The following is a 21257-nucleotide window of genomic DNA, read 5'->3' as shown; positions in this document are numbered from 1 at the left end:
CTGGACTAGATGGGCCTATGGCCTGATCCAGTGGGGCTGTTCTTATGTTCTTATGTTCTTGTGTTGTCAGAATTGTGGAGGCCAGAAGGTGACAGTGCAACACTATGCAGTTGCTTTGTGGGTTGTGCCCTCCTCGCATATGAAGTCTATTCATACAGAGACTTACATACATAGTGCATTTTTTGTTGTTGTTCCATTTGGATAGTGTGGTTGTGCAACACGGTTGTCACCTAAAACTGCTTGGAAGAGAGGTACAGAGAATTCTGGCCTTATTCAGGAGATCTGTTTATAGCTTTTGTGTTAATTAGATAATATTTCAGTGGTTAATGCAGGAATGGCTAGCTGCTTCAGCCTGGAGAGACTGGATCACCTCTTGCCAAATTGCCTGGGTTACACTACCTCCCCCTCCAGCCTTGACCACCTTCCTGTGCATGTTGGTCAGAGAAGGTCTTGCCACTCAGAGTGAAGAATCCTCCAAGTGTAAAAGGAGAGGATGTGCCAGAGGCCTCTGTGATAAAAACAGATGCCTCTTTTTTATCCTCCCCTTTAATATTGAAAGAAGCACTTGGCCCTTCAATGAGATTTAGTGGATTTAAGTATTGGATGGTCCTTGGAGATATAGCTCCAACTCTGCTTAGTCAGAGACTCACTAAACAAAGACTGTGCTTCAGCAGCATCTGCCTATGGTGCAGTTGGAATAAAACACCTCTCAAGGTTGCCTTTCAGTCCCACTGGGCTGAGTTTAAATAATGAATGAGAGAGAATTTCAAAGCACCCTTGTGCTCTGTACATACGTAGAGCCCCCATTCTGCTTTTTCTAGAGGGCTCCATTACCACATTGGAACAGCACTCTGAGAAAACAGCAACAGAAAGGAGAGAGATGAACTCTACCAGATACAGTATCTGCATTCTTTCCCCTCTGCCCACCTGCTACAGGTTGGCTGGGCTCAAGGAGGCAGTGCACATTACTGCACTTTGCCAGCTGCAGAAAACTGTACTCTCCCAAAGATATGGCAAGAACAAATATGGTAACTGCTAATGCTACAGTTTTCAGTATTTTGATTTCACTGTTTTTTGTTTTTGTTTTGTTTTCTGAACACAATTGCTTAGGTTATACTAGTGCCCCTGACACTGGCTGGTTCCCGATAAGGTTGCCATCCTTCGGATCATAATATGAAATTTCTAGGGGAGGTTTGTCGTGGTATACTCCAGGAAGTGGAACTCTTTTCTCCTGCCTGTGTTACAGTAATGTAACTAATTTGCACGTCTCAACTCTCCAAAGGGATGGGTGGCAGAATACGCTTTTGCACTTCATCTAATTACCAACAGATGGCAGTGCATCCATATCCACCGTACACTTTTTAAAAGAGCAAGTTTAGTGCATTTCTGAAGAATGACTTCAAAAAGGATGCTGTGTGGCTTCTTATTCTGAGTTCTCTAGTCATATTCTTCCCTTCATTTGCCCTTCAAAGCAATTGCTCTTCCATGTTTTCCCTGTGCAACAAAGATTCATTTTGTAATGAAGTTAGAACTAAATCAGTTGGAAATTTTGAATTGTGATATCTTTATTCTGTTGAAGGCTCCCTTTGTTTGAGGAGCCTATGCCTTGATGTAAAATAGCATCCTATTGCTTCTCATCTTCTTCTGAGACTTGAAGGTGTGAAATCGGTCATTGTCTTCTTAGGTGCTGGACAGGAGATTGGCTTTTAACCCCCTATAGGGTTGGATATGAGTTTTGCATCTATACTGTGTGTGTGTGAGAACTTTTACACTCCTAGCAGGTGTTCCAGTGAGCTGTTTGCAGGTTTTTGTGTCTGTCAAGGATGTTTTTGCTCCATTGGGGATAAAACCTCTAGAGCAGCCATTTTCAACCACTGTGCCGTGGCACACTGGTGTGCCATGAATGGTCCCCAGGTGTGCCACAGGAGTTTGGTGGAGGGTCATTTATTAATAGGACCATTGGGGGATATGAGCCCTCCACCAACAGCATGGTGTGCCTTGTCAATTGTCAAAAACTGCTGGTATGCCTTGACAATTTTAGTACCTTGACAGTGTGCCATGAGACGAAAAAGGTTGAAAATCACTGCTCTAAAGTGCAAACAAGAATTTCTGTTTTTAAGAGATCATGATATTTGAAGCTGCAAACATCTCTCTCAGTAGAAAGCACAAATCCTCACACGTCTGTACTGAACATCCATGTGCTAAGTTCTGTTCCTATAAGAGTGTGAAATCCAGCTTCCTGTAAAATAGTTCCCCTGCGTTATAAAATACTAGCTCACATGGCATCCTGACTGAGTAAGGGCCATGCTTTTATCTGGTTGAGAAGAGAATAAATAAGTCTGCAGGCCTGTATACACTTTCCTAGGAGTAAGTCCTATGACAATAACAAGACTTATTTTGAGTAGACATACTTAGTATGACATAACTGTGCTATAAAAGAAGGAAGATACAGAAGGTCTGGCCACCTGCATTCCTTCAGGAGCATAGCTTTTATAAACTCCCTACAACTTGTCCATGGGGCATTATTCGTTTGTACCAGGAACCTTTTGAAATATGTAGCTTTAATGGTATATACCTTTTCAGTTTCTTTTACATGGAAGAAAATCGATCCCAAAGGGAAAGGGCCATGTCCTCGTCGCAGGCAGTGCTGCTGTAGCGTAGGAGACAAGATCATTCTCTTTGGAGGCACCAGGTGAGTGGCGTCTCATAGTGATGATGGTCTTCCTACTCCTGTGGATTTGCAAATTAACGTCTTAGATGTGTGATAATTCTTAAGCCACACTGAAGGTTCTTTTCGGCATCAGAAGCAAGCCCAACCCACAGGCCCACCCACCCCTAGACCATTCTATTGACTGTGTTCAGCATGTTTCTCTCTGGTGTGTGGGATTGGTTTTCAGTCCTTGGATCTTTCCTGTAAGCCAATCTCCTGGACTGCTGTTCGGCTTCATTACCCTAGTCTCTTCTCTAATGTTGCAGGAGTTGCTAAGCATATCAATTATGGTGAGTAATGCTGTAGGGAAGGTGGGTGTACAAGTGTCACTGATAACCTATTGGATAATTCCTAAATGTCACAGGCAATGAGCATCAGAACATACACATACTTCATCCCCTGGTGATCGTGCCATTTTGTGAACATTGTGAATGTTTCATTTTATTCTATAGGGACATGTGCAGTCTCTTCCTATGCTGCTTAAGTTCTTAGAAATCAATGTACAGAGTGCATCTCCTTTCCTATGTGTTGCCCCAGTTTGTGCGTGTGTGTGGGAGGTTGGGAGAAAGTGGTGTATATGGGTGCAACTGTGCCCTAGAGCAAAACCAAGCTATAACTTCAGGACTGGATCTTGCCCTACTGCTATCAAATCAGACTAACATTAGTGTTTTAAGACTATAGCTTTTAAAATTATATGGGAAGGCTCTCACTTTAGCAGAAGTCAGTGCCCAGAATTGTAGGGCCTCCTGAGCTGTGTCCCAGTGTACAGGAACTGTTTCTTCCAGATTGTCTGTCCAATTCTGGTTAGCTTTTTTAAAAATGTCGTTCAGTTGAATTTGACATTTGTAACCTTCTGTGGTCAATGAGACCATCATTATTTTCTTCCACCTAAACTATTCATTGATCAAGGCTACACTGAGTGGTAGATTATATGCTTTGTATGCAGAAGATCACAGGTTTAGTCCTGGCATCTCCCAGTCTGAAACTCCAGAGAGCCACTACGAGTCAGCGTAGACAAAACTGTGCTAGCTGAACCTGTGGTCTGACTCTGAATAAGGCAGTGTCGTATGTTCCTATTGCCCTTTAAAAACAAAACTTGTCTTGCATGTGGATTTCATTAAACTTTCTTAGCTCTCCAGAAACAATAGTTCTAGGTCAATACTGGTGTGTTTTTCTGATCTACTGAATTCTCAGTACCTGTTTTCAAAATTTAGAGCTGTGGATTCTTCTGTGAAATGAATACCTAATTCTTGGATCCTATGTACAATGAAGATATATAGAAATGATAAAATGAGAATGGTCCCATAACACATGATACAACCACCTTGCTGAAGCTAAGCAGGTCTGGATCTGTTCAGTACCTGGATGAGTACTGCCTCAGAACCCCATGTGAAGTGCCTTGATTTCCATAATGGGACAGGTGGAATATAAATAAAATGAGAACATTTTAGCAGCTATGCACTTTGAGAGGTTATTGTGTGTATGTCCTCATGGATTGGTCAGTTAACAACAGGTATTTATATACCGCCTTGCTTGGTCTTTATTCAAGACTTTATTCAAGGCGGTTTACATAGGCAGGCTTTATTTAAATCCCTTATTAAATAGGGATTTTTACAATTTGAAAGAAGATTCTTTCTTTCAAGAATCACTACATTCAAGGTGTTTCATTCCGATCTGGCTTCACATTCTGGCCTCCATCCTTCCACGCTCAGAGCAGATGGAATAGCTCGGCTTCAGCTTGTTAGCTGCTTCAAGGTCGCACGGTGCCGATGGCCTCGAACTGGCGACCTTGTGGATGTTATCTTCAGTTGATCTCCTAATCCTTAAATTCCACAGAAGCAAAATTCATCATATCTCAGAGAGGCAAGAAAGTTCTTTTTTCTTAAGTTGTGACTTTTAGGAAGATGCTGTGAGGTTTAACAGGGCAATCACAATTGGGATTTTAAACACTTATTCATTTGACTTTGAAACTTACCTCTTACATACATCATTCAAATCCAGACAAATTCTAAGATAATACCTGGAAAAAAAATATGGTCTTGCAGCACAATTGCAAAACACGAATATGCCATGAAAATAAAGGTTGTGGAAAGAATGGCAGCGTTTCCTTGCAGAAAACAAAGACTAAGGGTCTTTTTATCTCATAAACACTGGACATCTGTATCTCTTCCATGGGGCAATGTCTGCTTCCTGTGTTGACATTCACCTCTTTCTTCTGGTGAGCTCCTTCAAAGAACATTCCCTCAGACCAGAGGTGGGGGAGAAGAGAGAGAGAGAGAGAGTGACATTCTCACTTTTACTTCATGGTTAGATGTACCCTGCGATGTGTGGCAGGGGATATCCTCCTATTGTGAATGGTGGCAGTTCATCTGACTGAAGCAGAATCATGACCATAGTTCTCTTGTCTACTTTCCTGCTGTAGAATATATATAAAAGAAAAATAGTGGCACAGTTGCTGACCTTGTTGCTGCCCTTGTTCCAGATCGCAGGAATTGGGATTACAGTGCAGGGGAATGGTATTTCCCCTAGAATCACGTATTGTGGCTGTAAATGAAGAAACAAATGTACATTGGTAGGACCATAACTGGGTTGTTCAGAAAGGTAGACAGAAGCAGGAAGCAGACTGTTGCTCCTGACAGCGATAGAATCGACTGCTTAGCTAGAGAAAAGACAGAATTACCTCTGTAATCTTCATAAAAGCATTTGGCTGAAGTGTATACTGACTTAGAGAGGTCCTCAAGTTAGGGACTGACTTGTCAGACACAAGTGCTGACCCCAGCAGGATGCAGGTCAGAAGGAAGTGGTCCAGATACTTACCAGCTGCAAAAAGCAAGGAAGTGCCCAAAAGTAACAAACTTTTGCTGTTTGGAGGTTTTTCTGGAACAAAAGTTGATGATGATGATGACCATATGTGACCCATGCAAATCTATGAATGAAGAATATAGACTGCTTAAAAACCGATCTTTGAAATTATTTTCTTACCTGTTTATACTTCAGTTTTTATGATAGTACCTTGTGAAACTCCATGTGGTCATTCACAGTGGTTAGTTTGGGACCATTCCACATGTTGCGTCATATCAAATTCAGATTTGTCATTCAGCATAAACTCAATGGATCCAAACATGACTCTCTGAGTGTATTAGTACAAAACCTGTGTTTGTTTTGTTAATGGGCTAAGCCAGTGTTTCCCCCAACTGTGAGTTGCAACCTACCAGTGAGTCACAACCTGATTGTTGGTGGGTCATGAAACTGACAAGAAAAATGCATTGAGCCCTATAGAAAGTGAAACTGAGCCCCATGTGCATGTTTACTCACAAGTAGGCAACCATGTCTCAATTCACTTCAAAGGGTAACTGAGAGGAATGCAACACCACCAAAATGGTCCCTATCCAATGAACACAGACCCAAAAAAACACTTGAGAAGGAAGTCGTCCCCCTCCAAGCTGACAAGGAAAATGTATTGAGCCTTATGGAAAGCGAAACTGAGCCACATGTGTACACTTACTCGAGTATGCAGATGTGCCCCAGCTCCTATCCAAGGCCAGGCAAAAAGGGACGCAAGGCTACCAGAATAGTTCCAGTCCAATGAACATGGAGCTCAACAAATGCTCCAGAAGACTTCGCCCACTACCATTGCTAAAAGGAGAATGGCTTTCTCCAGAGGCTTGAGCAGCTTGTGAAACTTTAAAGTCTCGTAATGCTAGGTGGGTCCCAATAGTGTGTCATTTTAAAAAGTGGGTCCTGGTGCTAAGAAGTTTGTGAACCACTGGTCTAAGTACTAGATTGTTTGCCTGCATTAATGTTTGCTTCAAGCTGAAGTTTCAAAGCTTGTGAAGCAACTTGCAAAAACTTTGCAAAATTTGTTAGCATACCCACTGTGACTCATTCTATACATAGAGATTCATAGAGAATGCAGAGATTCGATGACGCCATTCATGAGCTTGATGAACAAATATCCAAAAAGTGCCAAAAGAATCTCACCCCCCAACAGACATCAGTTTACTATAAACAATTGTCTGTCTTAGCTGTAAGTAATCATTAAGTAGATGAGGTGTCTTAAGACCTGAAAGTCCATGGGGTTGATGGCCAAACTATGTTACCATTTACCATGTGGATGATGAAGCGGCAGGATAGAAGTCTTGAGCGACAGGGGAGAAAGACTTGTGACAATTTCGACTGAACACAGGCTAGGGCCCACTATAGGGCCTACTGTGTGGCGATGATGGCAGCGAAGCATTCCTTCTTCTCTGCCACCATCGCATCTGCACAGAGCCAACCTGCGGGACTGTTCCGTGTTGTACAGGGTCTTCTCCATCAGACCCCGCCAACTAATCAGCAGGAACACACGGAAGTCCGCTATGACATGTTTGCCAGGCATTTTGGGAATAAAATTGCTCAGATTTGCCATGACTTGGACTCCATGTTAACAATGTCTAGTGATGTCCCCGTGGCACCTGTCAGTTCTGTTTTGTGGGATTCTTTTCAGCTTGTAGAACCTGAGGATGTAGACAGGATCCTTTGGAGTGTGAGGCTGTCCGTCTGCCTGCTGGATCCGTGCCCAACATGGCTGATTAGATCTGCCTGGGAGGGACTGGCCGAATGGACAGAGAGGGTAGTAAATTCATCTTTGAGTGAGGGGTGTTGGCTCTGGCATTAAAGCAAGCAGTGGTTCACCCTCTCCTGAAAAAGCCCTCTCTGGACCCCTCTATATTGGATAATTATCGGCCAGTCTTGAACCTCCCATTTCTGGGCAAAGTGATCAAGCGGGTGGTGGTGTCTCAGCTCCAGAAGATCCTGGATGAGGTGGATTATCTAGATCCCTTTCAATCTGGCTTCAGGCCTGACTGTGGGACAGAGGCGGCCTTGGTCACCTTGGTGGATGACCTTCGCCGAGGGCTGGATGGAGAGAGTTCATCCTTGCTAGTCCTTTTGGACCTCTCAGCAGCTTTTGACACCATTGACCATGGTGTCCTTCTGGGATGGTTGGCCAAGGTGGGGATTTGGGGCACTGTTTTACAGTGGTTCTGGTCCTTCTTGGCCGACAGATCCCAAATGGTGGTTATGAGGGACTCCTGTTCAGCACCCTGGCCCTTGAGGTGTGCGGTGCCGCAGGGTTCTATATTCTCCCCCATGTTGTTTAATATCTACATGAAACTGCTGGGAGAGGTCATCTGGGGATTTGGAATTGTGTGTCATCAGTATGCAGATGACACTCAGCTGTATCTCTCCTTTCCACCTGACTCCAGGGTGGCTGTCTCTGTTCTGGAGCGTTGCCTGGAGGCAACTGGAATCTGGATGAGGGCAAACAAGCTGATATTAAATCCAGACAAGACAGAGGTCCTCCTGGTGCAGAAATCCATGATGCAGGTGTTAGACTATCGCCTTGCTCTGAATGGGGTTGCACTTCCCCTGAAAGAGCAGGTTTGCAGCTTGGGGGTTCTCCTGGACTCACATCTCCTGCTGGGTGTCCAGGTGTCAGCTGTGGCCAGGAATGCCTTTGCCCAGCTTCAGCTGGTGCACCAGCTGCAGCCATACCTGTCTTGGATGGATCTGGCCACGGTGGTCCATGCCATGGTGACATCAAGATTAGATTATTGTAACGTGCTCTACGTGGGGCTGCCCCTGAAGACTGTCCGGAAGCTACAACTAGTGCAGAATGCGGCGGCTCATGTAGTTGCTGGAGGTCGATGGTTTGACTCTGTCACGCCGCTGCTCCGGCGACTGCATTGGCTGTCCATTCATTTCCAGGCTGAATTCTAGGTGCTGGTTATGACCTTTAAAGCCCTAAATGGCTTTGGACCAGCGTTTTTAAGAGACCGCTTTCTTCTATATAGTCTGGTCCGTTCTCTGAGGTCATCAGAAGGGGCCCTGTTGGTTTTGCCATCATTGAAAGTGGTGAAGGGGATGGCGGCCAGAAACAGGGCCTTTTCGGTGGTGGCACCTGCACTATGGAATTCCCTCCCCTTGAAATTGAGGGCAACTTCCTCATTATTAACTTTCCAGTGGGGCTTGAAGACTTTTTTATTCAGGAAAGACTTTGAGGCCTTATAAGGGCTGCTTTTATAAATTACGTCTTTTACTGCATGCTTTTAATCTGCTGCTGATATGTATTCTATCTTGCTTTGTTTTTTATTTTTAATGTTTATTTGTATTTTACTTTGTTCGTATTTTAAATTTGATTGTTAGCTGCCTTGGGTGCCCTTCAGGGAGAAAGGCGTAATACAAATCTAATAAATACATTTAATGTAAATTATTATTATTTATATACACAACTTTTCAACAAAAGTTCATAAAGTGGTTTACAGACAAAATCAAATAATTAAATGGCTCTCTATCCCAAAGGGGCTTACAACGTAAAAAGATGCAGAAGAACATTAGCAGCAGCCAATAGGAAAGATTCTGTGTTTGGGCTATCCTGCCTGCCTGACATATTGAATCAAGGTGTGGTATACACGGGGTTCCCAGGTGGTTCCCTATCCAGGTGCTGGCCAGACTCAGTCTTGCCTTAGCTTTTAGCAAGGTTGCTGCCTCACATGCCTGCAGAGCAGACTGCTATCATTCCCCTCGATTGGTTGATTCCTCCCTCTGTAGCACTATTACAAAGTCCACATTTGGAGACAGAATATCTAGGTTGACGATCTGAGCTTGTATCAGCTTGTTGAACTCTTAGGACTGGAAAGAACAAGAAGGTCATCGTCAAACACCTCTCCTGAACAACAGCCTTTCACATGCTACTTCTGTCCACCATGCCATTCATGCACTCTTGCTTGCTTGCTGCCTCATGTAATCCAACAGGCCGCAAGAAGCATGCCAGTCGGTTAGGTAAATTGCAGATTGTCACACCCTGAGAAATTCACAAAGCAAAACCCAACCACAACCTCTTCCCAAACAAAGTTCTGCTGAGCAGCAGATTTATCCCACACACCATCCCTCTAGTTGTGTTGGAGTGAGTTCATTAAGTGTCTGTCCTTCCCCTCATTGATATGTACCTTCTTATAGCACAAAAGTAATCCAGTGTAGGGGATAGTTAAATTAAGTCTCTGTATCTTAAAAATGCTTTGCTATCTTCATGGGATGGAATATTGTGACATTCAGATCTGCTTTGGGGGGGGGGGGTGTTCTACAATTAGATTTAGAGTTTTGGATTGTAGTTCTAGAAGTGCCTGTTATTGTGTGTGATTTTTTTGAGACCACTTTCATTGCACCCTACAGCTTTTCCACATCTTTTGCTGGGACCAGGGTGGGGAGGAGGAGGCTAAAAGAGCCAGCAGTGGGGGGAGAAGGGGATAGGGGTAGCAGCTTGGTTCACTTCCTCTGAGGAGTTATCAGGTATGCTTTGGAGTTGGCTGGCTTGATAAGACATTTTTCCAGGAAGTCATTATAAATGAAGAGGTTCCTGCAACTTGTATTGTCCCGAAGGTGACAGGTCACCAGGAAGTGGCGAGGGGGTGGGGTGTGGGAGATAAAATTTCAGCACAGGGCAGGGGATTAGAGAGAATGTTCATGGGAGAATACCAGCCAGCCAGCCTCTGAATCCACTGTAAAAGTAGAGCAGGAGGCTACAATCGGGAGAGCCAAATCTCATCTGTCTGTTACTCAGACCCACAGGAGCCCTTACCACCCTGATTTCGCATATATTTTAGTCTGCAGTTTGTGACCAAACAGACTTTAGTTTTTAAGAGAGATGAAAGTGGTATGGTAGAGACAACGTTCCCCATGATATAACCACCCATTTTCTTTTGTTCTATTCTAGAATATTCCAAAAGCCTGCAAAACATTCTTATCTGTCCTGATAATGAATGGATGTATGCATAGTGGGAAACTATTTTTCAACCATACCACCTTCGGCTCTGTAGGGGGGAAAACCCCAGTTCTTGTCTTTATAGCTCCATGGCATTGATTCAGCTGTGCGTCCTGTCAAAGCACAGCACACAGTCCAGTGGGCACAAGGGCATTCCCACAGTTTTTCCTTGGACCCCAAATCTGAGCCCTTGGTGCACTGCAGACTCCATAAATGCTTCTTCCATGTGCCTTGTCAGTCTCTATGCCGGTTTCATATAGAATTATACTTGTGTAGATAGGGCTTCCAATCGAAAGCTTTGCCTCCGTCAAGTTGCTGCCTAAAGAAGTCCCAAAATAGTTCCTATTCTGAAGGAGCTGATCCTCTGCCACTCTTCGCTCTCCTGAGAAAGCAGCCCAATCTCATACTGCTTATGTTTGGTTTTTACTGCTTGTGTTTTTGAAGCTAGCTGCAATTGCATATCAGATTTTGAAATGAGTTGAAGTACTTTTGTTAGAATTGATCCTGTGTAAGCATTACATTTATGTCATAAGCAGCCAAATAAGATGTATACAAAAGAAGCTCAGTCCCAAGGTAGCCATGATGCATCATATGTAATATTAAATAGAGCTTAGTAGTACTTCAGCAAAATAGGCTTGTAATGCACATGTACTGTGTGGTGTTGACGGATGCAGGCTGCTAGAAGAACTGTATTATTGTCTATTTGATCCTTCCCACAGGAGTTGTGAATGTGATTGAATGGCCTTAAGCCCTCTATTTCCTGGCTTTCAGGGGCCTCGGAATGCATTGTGGCATGTTTTGTTGTTGTTGCTGTTTTTGCCTAGAATATGCAGTGATAGCTTGCAAATAAATTTTGGTTTGGATTCAGATTAATTGAACTGATTTGGCTCTTGCTGTCTGGAGATTCCTGAGAGATTTTGCTGCCTTGCAGCTGCCTTCTCTAGCTGTTGTGTCCACTACCACCAAATTTCAGTTGAGCAAAATGTATAGATAACCTTATAGGCAGCATAAACTGCCACTTAGATCAGACAACGTGGAGTAGTCAGCTGTCCCCACCAGCTTGGCTGGCCCAGTGCCTGGTTGATAACAGCAGAGGTGCCCCAAGATATCCCTTCATGAGAGCCATTCACCCTGATGTCTGGCCTTGTTGGCCTTGAACTCTTAATGTCTCATAGCCCTTAAGACTTGTCTGTAATGCTGTAGACATGGCCTCCCTTCCCCAGATAAGGAATGCATTAAGGCTTCCTGCCACTTGGATGTAAAATACGATTAGATTATCCTGGCTGGGAAACTGTACCATTGAGGTGGTGTTTGAAAGTGTTCTCTCAAGTGCAGATAGACAGCACCCCTCATCAACAGGTGCTGTCTCTGCCAGGGTGGAGCTGCAGGAATAGTGCAGTAGGAAAACGTCCGTATGCACCCACCCTAAGTCTGAATGTAGGCTTTTGATCCTGGAGTGCACATCTGCCCTTTGACTTACTTCAGGAGTCTCCACTATAGTAAGGGTTTGTGTGTTTGATGATAGCCAGGGCAGGCTATCCAAATAGGCAGGCTGGCCATGCACTTGAACGCTGTCATATGAACAAGCAAGGAGCAGGTTGGCACCCTTAGAGTCCGTCATGTACTGAACCACTCTAATTTAGTTCAAGTTCTATTTCTCAAGTGCTATGAGCTTTGTTTTTATATTCTTGCTGATTTTTTTTACCCGTTCTCCTTTTTTCCGTCCAATTTGCTTATTATTTAAACCTGCCCCAGTGCTTAGTTTCTCCATCATATTATCTTGCGGCCATCATCTTGTTCATGCATGTAATAATGTTCCTTTCCACCTTATACCCTTCCTTGATTTAGTTAATGGCTGTTGATTGAAGGGGCGGTAAGACCTCATTCTTTGGAGACTGATTCCTGAGGGTCCAGGATAACGTGAATCCCCTTTCTAACTTTATTGGATTTACTGAATGTATCAATTAAGGCATATATAAATAAGGCTAACACATCTGCTGGTTGCTGAAGATGCCAAGGTAATAATGAATTGGACACCAGAGCGATGTTTTGCATTCAAAATCTGCCAGAAAGACAGGAGCTAAAGAGTAAAATTGAACAGTGCACTGTTTGTCTTGTCAACAGCTATAGTGACATACTCTCAAGGCCCCTTAGTTGACCCAGTGTTGGATAGAATAATTATCTAGAAACAGTAAACCAGAGATCACCAGCAGAATTTTATATTCCCAGGAGCTTTATTCCCCTTTATTCTGAATAAGTGATGCTGGGGCCAGAGGTGCACAAACTGTCCCCTCCTGAAAAGCCAGGACCATAATAAAGTTGGCACCATCTAGCAGCCAGGCACATGGATTGCTAATTTCATCAATTGTGTAATTATTAAAAAAGGGTATACTTTAAAAATGTGTCCCATAAACCACATTGAACACAAACTGCAGAAAGGCAAGTCAAAAATATTTTTTAAATAGCAGCAAATGTTATATATTGGGGGCATATCCATGGCATTACTTTAAAAACCAGAGAAGTGTGAAGACACTCGCACCATGGTAACAAACTCAGAATCTATGGGAGTGCTTTTTTGTAAAACATGCAACTGTGTGCAGCAAAAGATGCCTGAAACCTGGGACTCTGGCATTCCAGAGGGGAATGGGAATAGACAAGGGGAATAGTCAAAGCTATATTTTAATGAAAAAAAAATTTGATTTTTAATTTAAAAAAATCACTTCAGTTTCCTGTACTATCTCCAAATATTAGAGGTAATAGTGAGACTTTCACAGGGCAGATACTCACATAGCTACTTAGAATCAGTAATGTGCTTTTTCTAAAGCCACATGGATTGACAAGCCATAAATATAACTCATCATGGGTTTTTCTTTGCTATGGCCCAACTTTGCTATGGGTTTTAATTTGCTATGGCCCAACAGGAAAAGCGTTGATTCCTTGAATGAAATGGTGTTTCTCTCAATTGCTTAACTCTTTAAAATGCATCTGTTTAAAGAATCTGCCTTACACAATTCCTGTCTTTGTTTCTAAACTTGATTTGGGTGTTTCTTTTTTTTATATAGACCAATTTCACTAACAAGAAGGAACCCTTTGAACTTCCGAGGAGAGCTCCAACATCATTGATGTTGTAGAGTGATCTGATACCAGGCTTAAATCCGATTCTGCCCCCATCCCTTGCTCCAAAGTTGGCTGCCTGCTAGGGTCTCAGTGACCTTCTGTGATAATGAAATCTCCAGATGGTGCCAGAACATCCGGCCCTGCCTGTTGTGGGGCAGCACAAGGAGCCTTGTTTGTTTGCTAGCAAAGGAGAGAGGCTGGAGAAAACCGAGCAACTAGGCAGATGCTTGTACAAACAGTTCTGGGCTAACACCAAAGTATCCTTTTGCTTACAAGCTCAGGTTTCTCCTTTCTCAGTCTGTGGCTGAAAGATCTCCTTACCCTTGCCTATTCTTGGCATTACTTTGCTTCCACTTAGAAATGCAACACACCTGTTCAAGAGTTAAGCCTGGTACAGAAGAGATGACTTAAGGCAGGGGTCTCCAAACCCCAGATGCGACCCACAGCAAGCCTCTTGTCCCCTGAAAGCCTCTGGCCCACTCGACTGAACATGATCAGAGCTGAGTTCTGATTGCATCTGGAGGGCGTTCTGAGTGCCGGAGAGGCTGAGTGAATGAGCCCACTCATTCATTTATTCATGCATCTAAGTTCCATCTCTATTTAAATTTTATATTTAAATTTTTTTCCTGCCCTCAGCACTGCGCCAGATATTTCACGCGGCCCTCTGGCCAAAAAGTTTGGAGACCCCTGACTTAAGGCAAGTCTTTTTGCCTTGATGGTCGGGCTCTGAATGGCAACGTTGATGAAGGGGGGAATATGAGGAGAGACAAAGTCAAGTATGCCTGTCTTTGAACAGAGCACATATTGGGCTGCAGGGAATTACAAGGCTAGTATACAGTTGATGTCAACAAAGCATGTATTCTGAGAGCAGAAACAGAGGTGGCAGTTCAATATTAGGCAGTTGTGTGGACTATCCAGTCCAATTTTATAGTTTGGATGTCCAATGCAGGATGGTAGAGGTTGGAAGCACTGGAAAGAAGACTTGGCTGCTAGAGAATCTGAGGGTAAACTGATGCAACTCACAGTTCATTCCTAACCAACTTTCCAGGACTGATGCAGCATAAGGTGAACAAATGTTCCCTTACCTTGAGGAGGCCTTCATGACTGCCCTGCCACAACTGGATACAGCATGCACCCCATTGCCACAGCTGAATTGGTGCTGGGAATTTGGTTAGGATTGGGCTGTCAGTGACTCTGAAGCTTTCTATCTACAAGGAACCCTTTCTGCACTGGAACATCTGCCATGGAATCCTTGTGCATTAGAGAGGATTCTGAGGTATGTTCCAGGAGGTTCACAAAGGGGCACTGGTCAAGCCTCTTGGGCTTCACGGTCATGCTTTGTCAACTGAGAGTGCATCTTAGAATACATTTAGTTCTTTATTGCAGGAGAGGGCTTGTTTGTTTGTTCATTCTAATAATTTCCATCCCATGTTTCCTAGTTCAACCTGCAAAAGGCAACCAAAAGTGGGTAGTGTTGGACAAGCTGTCTTTCAGCTTCAGATAAATTTGCCATTCCTGAGGAACCCCAATGAGCTACTGGACACAGCAGAGTTCCCAGGAACATTACTTGCAAACCATAACTACTGTATGCTGTCCTTTCCCAGTGGGAGTGGGTGGGAAGCAGGCAGGTCTCTTCCCAACCCCAAACATGATGATCAGTCCAACTGTAAGTATGAGCACAGCCTACCCATTCACTATGAAAAAACTAAACTGAGCATGCTTTTCTGTATACCTTCCCTGACAGTCACTTCTGTCCCAGATGAATTGGGGCAAAAAACCCCACCCACCCTAAGATGGCATTGTAGGCTACGGGAAAGAACTTGTCTTGGCCCTAAGGGCCATAGCTGAAGCTGCAGAAAAAGACACTTGTGCAAAATCCCTCATAATTTTTTTTTCCAAACTAGAAAGTTATTTTGTTCCCACAACTCTTACAAGGAGATTGTTTCTGAATATATTTTATTTCATTTTATCTGGATGGTTGTACAGAAGGAAGTTGCACAAGAACTTCACCTTCCAATTTGACTCTCTTCTAAGTTGTGTGGCTGCACAGCTAGAATCAGAGCCCTGCACAACTTCCTTCACAGCACTCCACAGCTCAAAGATGATGATGTCATTACTGAGCGCTCCAGACCTGCCCCCCACACCGGACTCCACCTAGTAATTTTTATAGGGAGCATTGCGGAAAATAGAATGGACATTTCAAATGATATTTCCAAGAAATGATCCAGCAGTTTAAAGGAATATGTGTTAATGCTGAACATGAATCAAGGCAGGACTCCTTGAGTGTATAGGGATAGGAACAGCAAATGAGCAATTCTGGGATGGCTGGCAGTAACAGCAGAGCAAAAGGGAGTCCACTGTTATTAGCAACCACATGCTGTTGGGCAATATTGAATCCAGGAAAGTGGCATATAAAGGTCAAAGTTTGCTCAGAATCTGAAATTTGAGACAGATTTCTGTGACTAATGGCTTTCTCCTTGGTTTCCACAGCCCATCCCCAGAGGAAGGTATGGGAGATGAATTCGACCTGATGGATCATTCAGACCTATACATCTTGGACTTCAGTAGGTGAACATTTTCTTATGTTGTCATTTCTCAGTAGTGCCTTCTCGATTGACTCTCCTATTTTGGCTACTTTAGATCCAAAGGAAGTTAGTCATGAATAAGGCACATTGACATTAATGGGACAAGTTAGGCATGGCTTACTTTGGATACAGTCCATTCTTTGTTAAAATGTGTTTGAAATGGCTGTAGCCTTCTGGACTCCTTGGACCTCTGTAGAAACTATCAATTGCAATGCAGTCAGTTTGCCTTTTATAGCTTCTTGTGGATTTCTTCCCAGAAAAGTTGTCTTATTGGATTGTATGCTTCTCTTTCTTCAGGCCCCAGCTTAAAAACACTGTGTAAACTGGCAGTGATCCAGTACAATCTGGACCAGTCAGTCCTCCCTCATGACATCAGGTAAGCTTTTTGTCCGTACGCAGACACTCCATGTCTGTGACCGCTGAGCTTCCAACAAAAGGAAGCACTTTGAAACATCTTAATTTTGCACATCTATACATATTTGTACAGATTGTATGCGTAGGGCAGGCTTACCAGTATGGTAGACTTACTTGCAAATTTCTTTTGGAAACCCAACATTGTAGGTACATCTACACAGTAGAAGTCACAGTGAGGAGCAATGGCATGTTCCCAGACCAAATTGTTAAGTGCCACTGAGTTATGGCCTTTTCCTGTCCTCCTTCAGAGTTGAAAACTGTCAGTTGAAGTTTGCAACTAGACAATCTTGGCTACAGTTTTGTTATACCTGTGCTTCAGCCTAATCCATTGTCTTTGCAGATGGGAGCTTGCCGCAATGACGACAAACAGCAACATCAGCCGGCCAATTTTCTCCTCCCATGGATAATCTGATCTCCTGTGCCCCTCCCAGCCACCCCCTGCCTTGCAGACGTCATCTACCATCTCCCTCACTGTGCATGAATGTCTTCAGCCTTTTCTGGAAAGGGGCACTGCTTCACTGCAAGGGATTTCTGTAGCTGCCTGGCACTAGGAGGGCTCTGCTTACTGTAACTTTGCCAAGATCTTGACCTAAAGGCAGCATGCAGGCAGAATTGAATGGCAAACTCCATGGAGAAGGGAAACCAGGCATGTTGTTGTAATCACTGCTGGAAGCTACAGCTGATGTCCACGTACTGCTGTAATATATGACTTGTATTAATAGCATCAAAAGAAACGTACAAAGAACCTCAGGACTAACTGGTGTATGGTCAGCATATGCTTCATGTACCATAGGACTAAAGGCAAACAAAGCAAGGACTCTTCAAGGCTCAGTCTCTCTAGCCATTTTGAGTGCCTGGCCTAAGGGCTGAACTGGCTGCCCTATCTTAAGCCATTTTCTCTACTCAGCTACAGCCACCAAGAAGCATTCCTGTCTTACACATTTTAGACCTTGACTGGGTTTGCCCTCCCCAGTGGGGTGACCTGAGAAACACCATCCTATACCCAGGCACTCACTGTCTTGATAGTAGTGTGAACTACTCTGAGGTCCTAGTCTTCACCGGAAGAAGAGGAAGGCTGTGATTCTGCCTGGCTTCGCAAGAAATGACAAGCCCTACATCATAGATAAGACAGAGTAAAACAGAGACCTAGTGTCTTGGCCCATTATAGGAAGAGGTTAATGCAGGATCTGAAATGCTAATGCTGCTGCCCAATATGCTGTGTACAAGTGGTGGCAATGCTGAATTTATAAATATTGGGGGTGGGGAGCCAAACTGCATGGTGTCTTGTGTGTCAGTGCTTTCCATGGCTTAGACAGTCAGCTGTTGGACCCATGCAAGGGACTTGGGGCTCAGAGTCAGAAGGTCGCAGGTTGAGACAAAATGGTGTGATGTAGTGACTAATGGTATGAGTTGAGAACTTCCCATTTAAAATCTCACCGTGGCCATGGACTCACTTGCTCACTGTGCCCTCTCTCTTTCACCCCCCCATTTGCAGTATGGGAAGGCTACTGCTTTCTTGCCTTATAGAGATGATGTAAGGATTACATGATATATGAAGCACTTTGAATAATCTAAAGTGCCATATAAATGCTCAGTGTTATAATTTTTTAAAAAAATCAAACTTCTTGGTTTCTCTTACCAGACAAGGGTTTCAGCTAACCAACCCATTCTAAGTGTGTATTGGATTGGAGCTGAGGAGCCTTAAATTTACCTACCTCAAATTTCCATCAAGCAACTTAACCTAATAATAAAATTAAGAGATGGGGCAAGGGGTGGATGGAGTGGTTGAAAAGCTGCTAATTTTGCTCTCTGGTCAGTGTATTATTCAAATGCATTGCTCTTTTGTTGTTCTCTCCATTCCGTAGAGCTAGATGCCTGTTTTTTTTAAAAGTAGCAGTTCAATATAGAAACTCCAGCATTGCAAAATGCAACTGAGGGGAAGGGGGAGGGGAAAAATGGTACAAACTTTAAATCTTAGCATATGCTTCACAGTCATTCCTTACAGAATCAGTACACCATGGAATTCTGTGCACTTATCTGTGCTATCTGGAAGCAACTGACTTCATACACACAGCAGCTCCAAGACAATCTTGGCAACACCCTAATATCATGGAGTGAATAGATGTGCTGAGAAAATGTTTAAGTAGTACAGATGCATGAAGAACAATACAGGGCTATTGGAGAAACCAACTGGACAAATCGCAATGAGGTGGGGAAGAGACTGGTTTAGAAATACCCTGTTCCCTAGTTTTTTCCCATCATAGCATAATCATGGAAGGCTAGTTCATGAGGGTATTAATTAAGCAATTGTACAGTAGATCAAGCACCCCAGAGAAAACCTTTTCATTGCCTCAGACATGATGCTTTTTCCAAGGTGGTCTGTCCACTAGTCATATAAAAAGGTGTATCTTGTCTTACTGTCACAGGAATGGAATCTCTAGAATAGCCAGCCTCAAGCACAACAGAAACAATCTAAGGTTAGCTAAACAAGACAGAGACTCAAAGAGAACCCCAGGAGCAACAAAAAACTAAAAGCCATATCTCAAGCCAAACCTGTTGGAAGGACATTTTGTTCCATGTTCTATATTAAGGAGGGAGAGAAGAGGAGGAGCAACTAGATTTCCCAGAGCAAGTTGTTCTGTGGCCCTAATGCCATTATTGAGAAGGCCTTTTCTGAAATGCCCCCTCCCCTCCTCTCTGTTAGAACACAGGTCAGGACCTACCCTGAAGTCTTCAGTGCCTGGGTTGGCATATACTGCAAACCATTTGGGGTTGTAAAACTTAGTACCAACACTTTGGATTGGTCTATACTGAGCTGCCATTTTAAGTATAGAGAAGCACATGCACCTGTGAGAACCAGCTCTCATATCTATATCTCGCACACAAGATCATGGCAACAGAACGGAACACAAATTGTCTCTTTTCTTCTCTTGCCTTTGTTGTTCTACTTCTGTTACCAAAATTTTATTCTTGGGTAGACCTTGCCCAGGCTACATGGTGGAATACTTCCGCCCAACAATTTAGGGAACAATCCTAACCAAGTCTACTCAGAAGTAAGTCCTATTTTGTTCAATGGGGCTTACTCTCAGAAAAGTGTGGTTACGATTGCAGCCTTCGTCTCTACTTTTTATGGAGTAATCCTTGGCTATTTTGCACTGTTCCTGAAGGAGATGAACACATTCATTCTGGAAGAAGGTCTGCTCTTGCAGGTGTACTGGCATTAGAGCAGTGGTCTCCAAATTGTGAACCGCTCCTCTCCAAGAAAAGCTTTCCATGCACTGCGGTGGCAAGGCCTTACCATTCCACATTGCAGCTTCCTATCTTTCTTTGCAAAGAGCTGATCTTTGCAAAGAGTCATATGCTGCAGCTGCCGCCCCTCCCCTGCTGGAAATTGGGGTGCAGAGCCTTCTTGGGTGATGTGTGACAGAAGTGGCTGCACTGCGTGACTCTGCAAAGTTTGACTGTGAAGATAGGAGGGTGCAATGTGAAATGGTAAGGCTTTTCCGCCACCACACCTGGAAGGCTTTTCTTAGAGTGCCTAATCTGGTCCGTGGGCTGGGTTTTGGTGGCTCCTGCATTAGAGCACTAGGCAGCCCTGATGTGGTTAACTGTCTCTTCTGAGCAAAGGCGAAAACTAGTTACTTCTATCAGAGACTCATCTACTCGTCTCAACATCATACCCTTGGATTAGTAAAGGTGAAAGTTGTTCCCCCCCCCCCCCCGCATTAAGCCTAGCCATGTCAGACTCTGGGAGCAGTGCTCATCTCCATTTCTAATCTGAAGAGCCAGTGTTTGTCTGTAGATACTTTCCGTGGTCATGTGGCCAACATGACTAGATGCCTAAGTGCACAGAACACTGTAACCTTGAATTAGACTAGCACAAATCACAAGTCACCACCAGGAAGAGTTCGGTTTATGCCACAAAAAATAAACTGGCTATTTCTGGTTCAATTTCAGTATACTTGATCTATAATGTTTGGTTGCCACTCATGTTCTGTCTTCCTTTTGAATGTGCTCTGCCAACTGCCATCCACAAACATCCCTCACAATGCTGCTATACTCACCGTTGTTTCTTTGGTTGAAAATGGAATTAAAGGGTAAACAGAGTAAAGTTTACTCAATCTTCTGGCTGACTTTTACAGGTCAGATTTTCACACTTCCCATCTTTGCCAGTTTAAGCACAATTATGATTCAAAGAAATGACTGCTCCTTGCACTGGCATTCGGTTTTCCAACGTGATTTGCAATTACATAGAAATTTAGTGCTGCTAAGGTGATGCCTGTTGACAAATCCCCATTTTTCAGAGGCTTTCTAACTGACTAATCCTAAAAAAAGTTGATGTATGATCCTTATTGCATGATTTCTGGCATTTGAGCTCTTATTTTACAGCTCTATCTGTACTGTAGACTTTAAACTGTTCTTAGTTATTAGGGTCCTCTGGGAACTGTAGTTCTGTACAGAAAGAGGGTCAAGATCAGTAACAGACTTCTCTGCATCCTCATGTATCACAATTCCTTGGGGGAAGCCAACACAAGTAAATTGATATCAAACAGATATGCAGTACTCCAGCTGTAACAGTATCTACCAAATCTGTGAGAGGCTGTGTCAACCTGCATTCTTCCATGCAAGG

General features: G+C 43.5%; 1 protein-coding gene across 2 annotated transcripts in view; it reads left to right on the top strand.

Moving 5' to 3' along the window:
- The window catches only part of KLHDC3 (kelch domain containing 3), a 51351-nt gene extending 30773 nt beyond the window's left edge, over positions 1-20578 (top strand). For both annotated transcript variants that reach the window (XM_066624920.1, XM_066624928.1), the window contains exons 8-11: positions 2584-2692; positions 16119-16192; positions 16511-16589; positions 16968-20578. In XM_066624920.1, coding sequence (XP_066481017.1) covers positions 2584-2692; positions 16119-16192; positions 16511-16589; positions 16968-17034 — 329 coding nt within the window. In that variant the 3' untranslated portion in view covers positions 17035-20578. The remainder of the gene's footprint in view (positions 1-2583; positions 2693-16118; positions 16193-16510; positions 16590-16967) is intronic.
- The last annotated feature ends 679 nt before the right edge of the window (positions 20579-21257 follow it).

This window comes from Tiliqua scincoides, chromosome 1 (assembly GCF_035046505.1).
Source record: "Tiliqua scincoides isolate rTilSci1 chromosome 1, rTilSci1.hap2, whole genome shotgun sequence".
Taxonomy (NCBI): Eukaryota; Metazoa; Chordata; class Lepidosauria; order Squamata; family Scincidae; genus Tiliqua; species Tiliqua scincoides.
The sequence above is the reverse complement of the archived record's forward strand: the minus strand, read 5'-3'. Positions and strand labels throughout refer to the sequence as shown.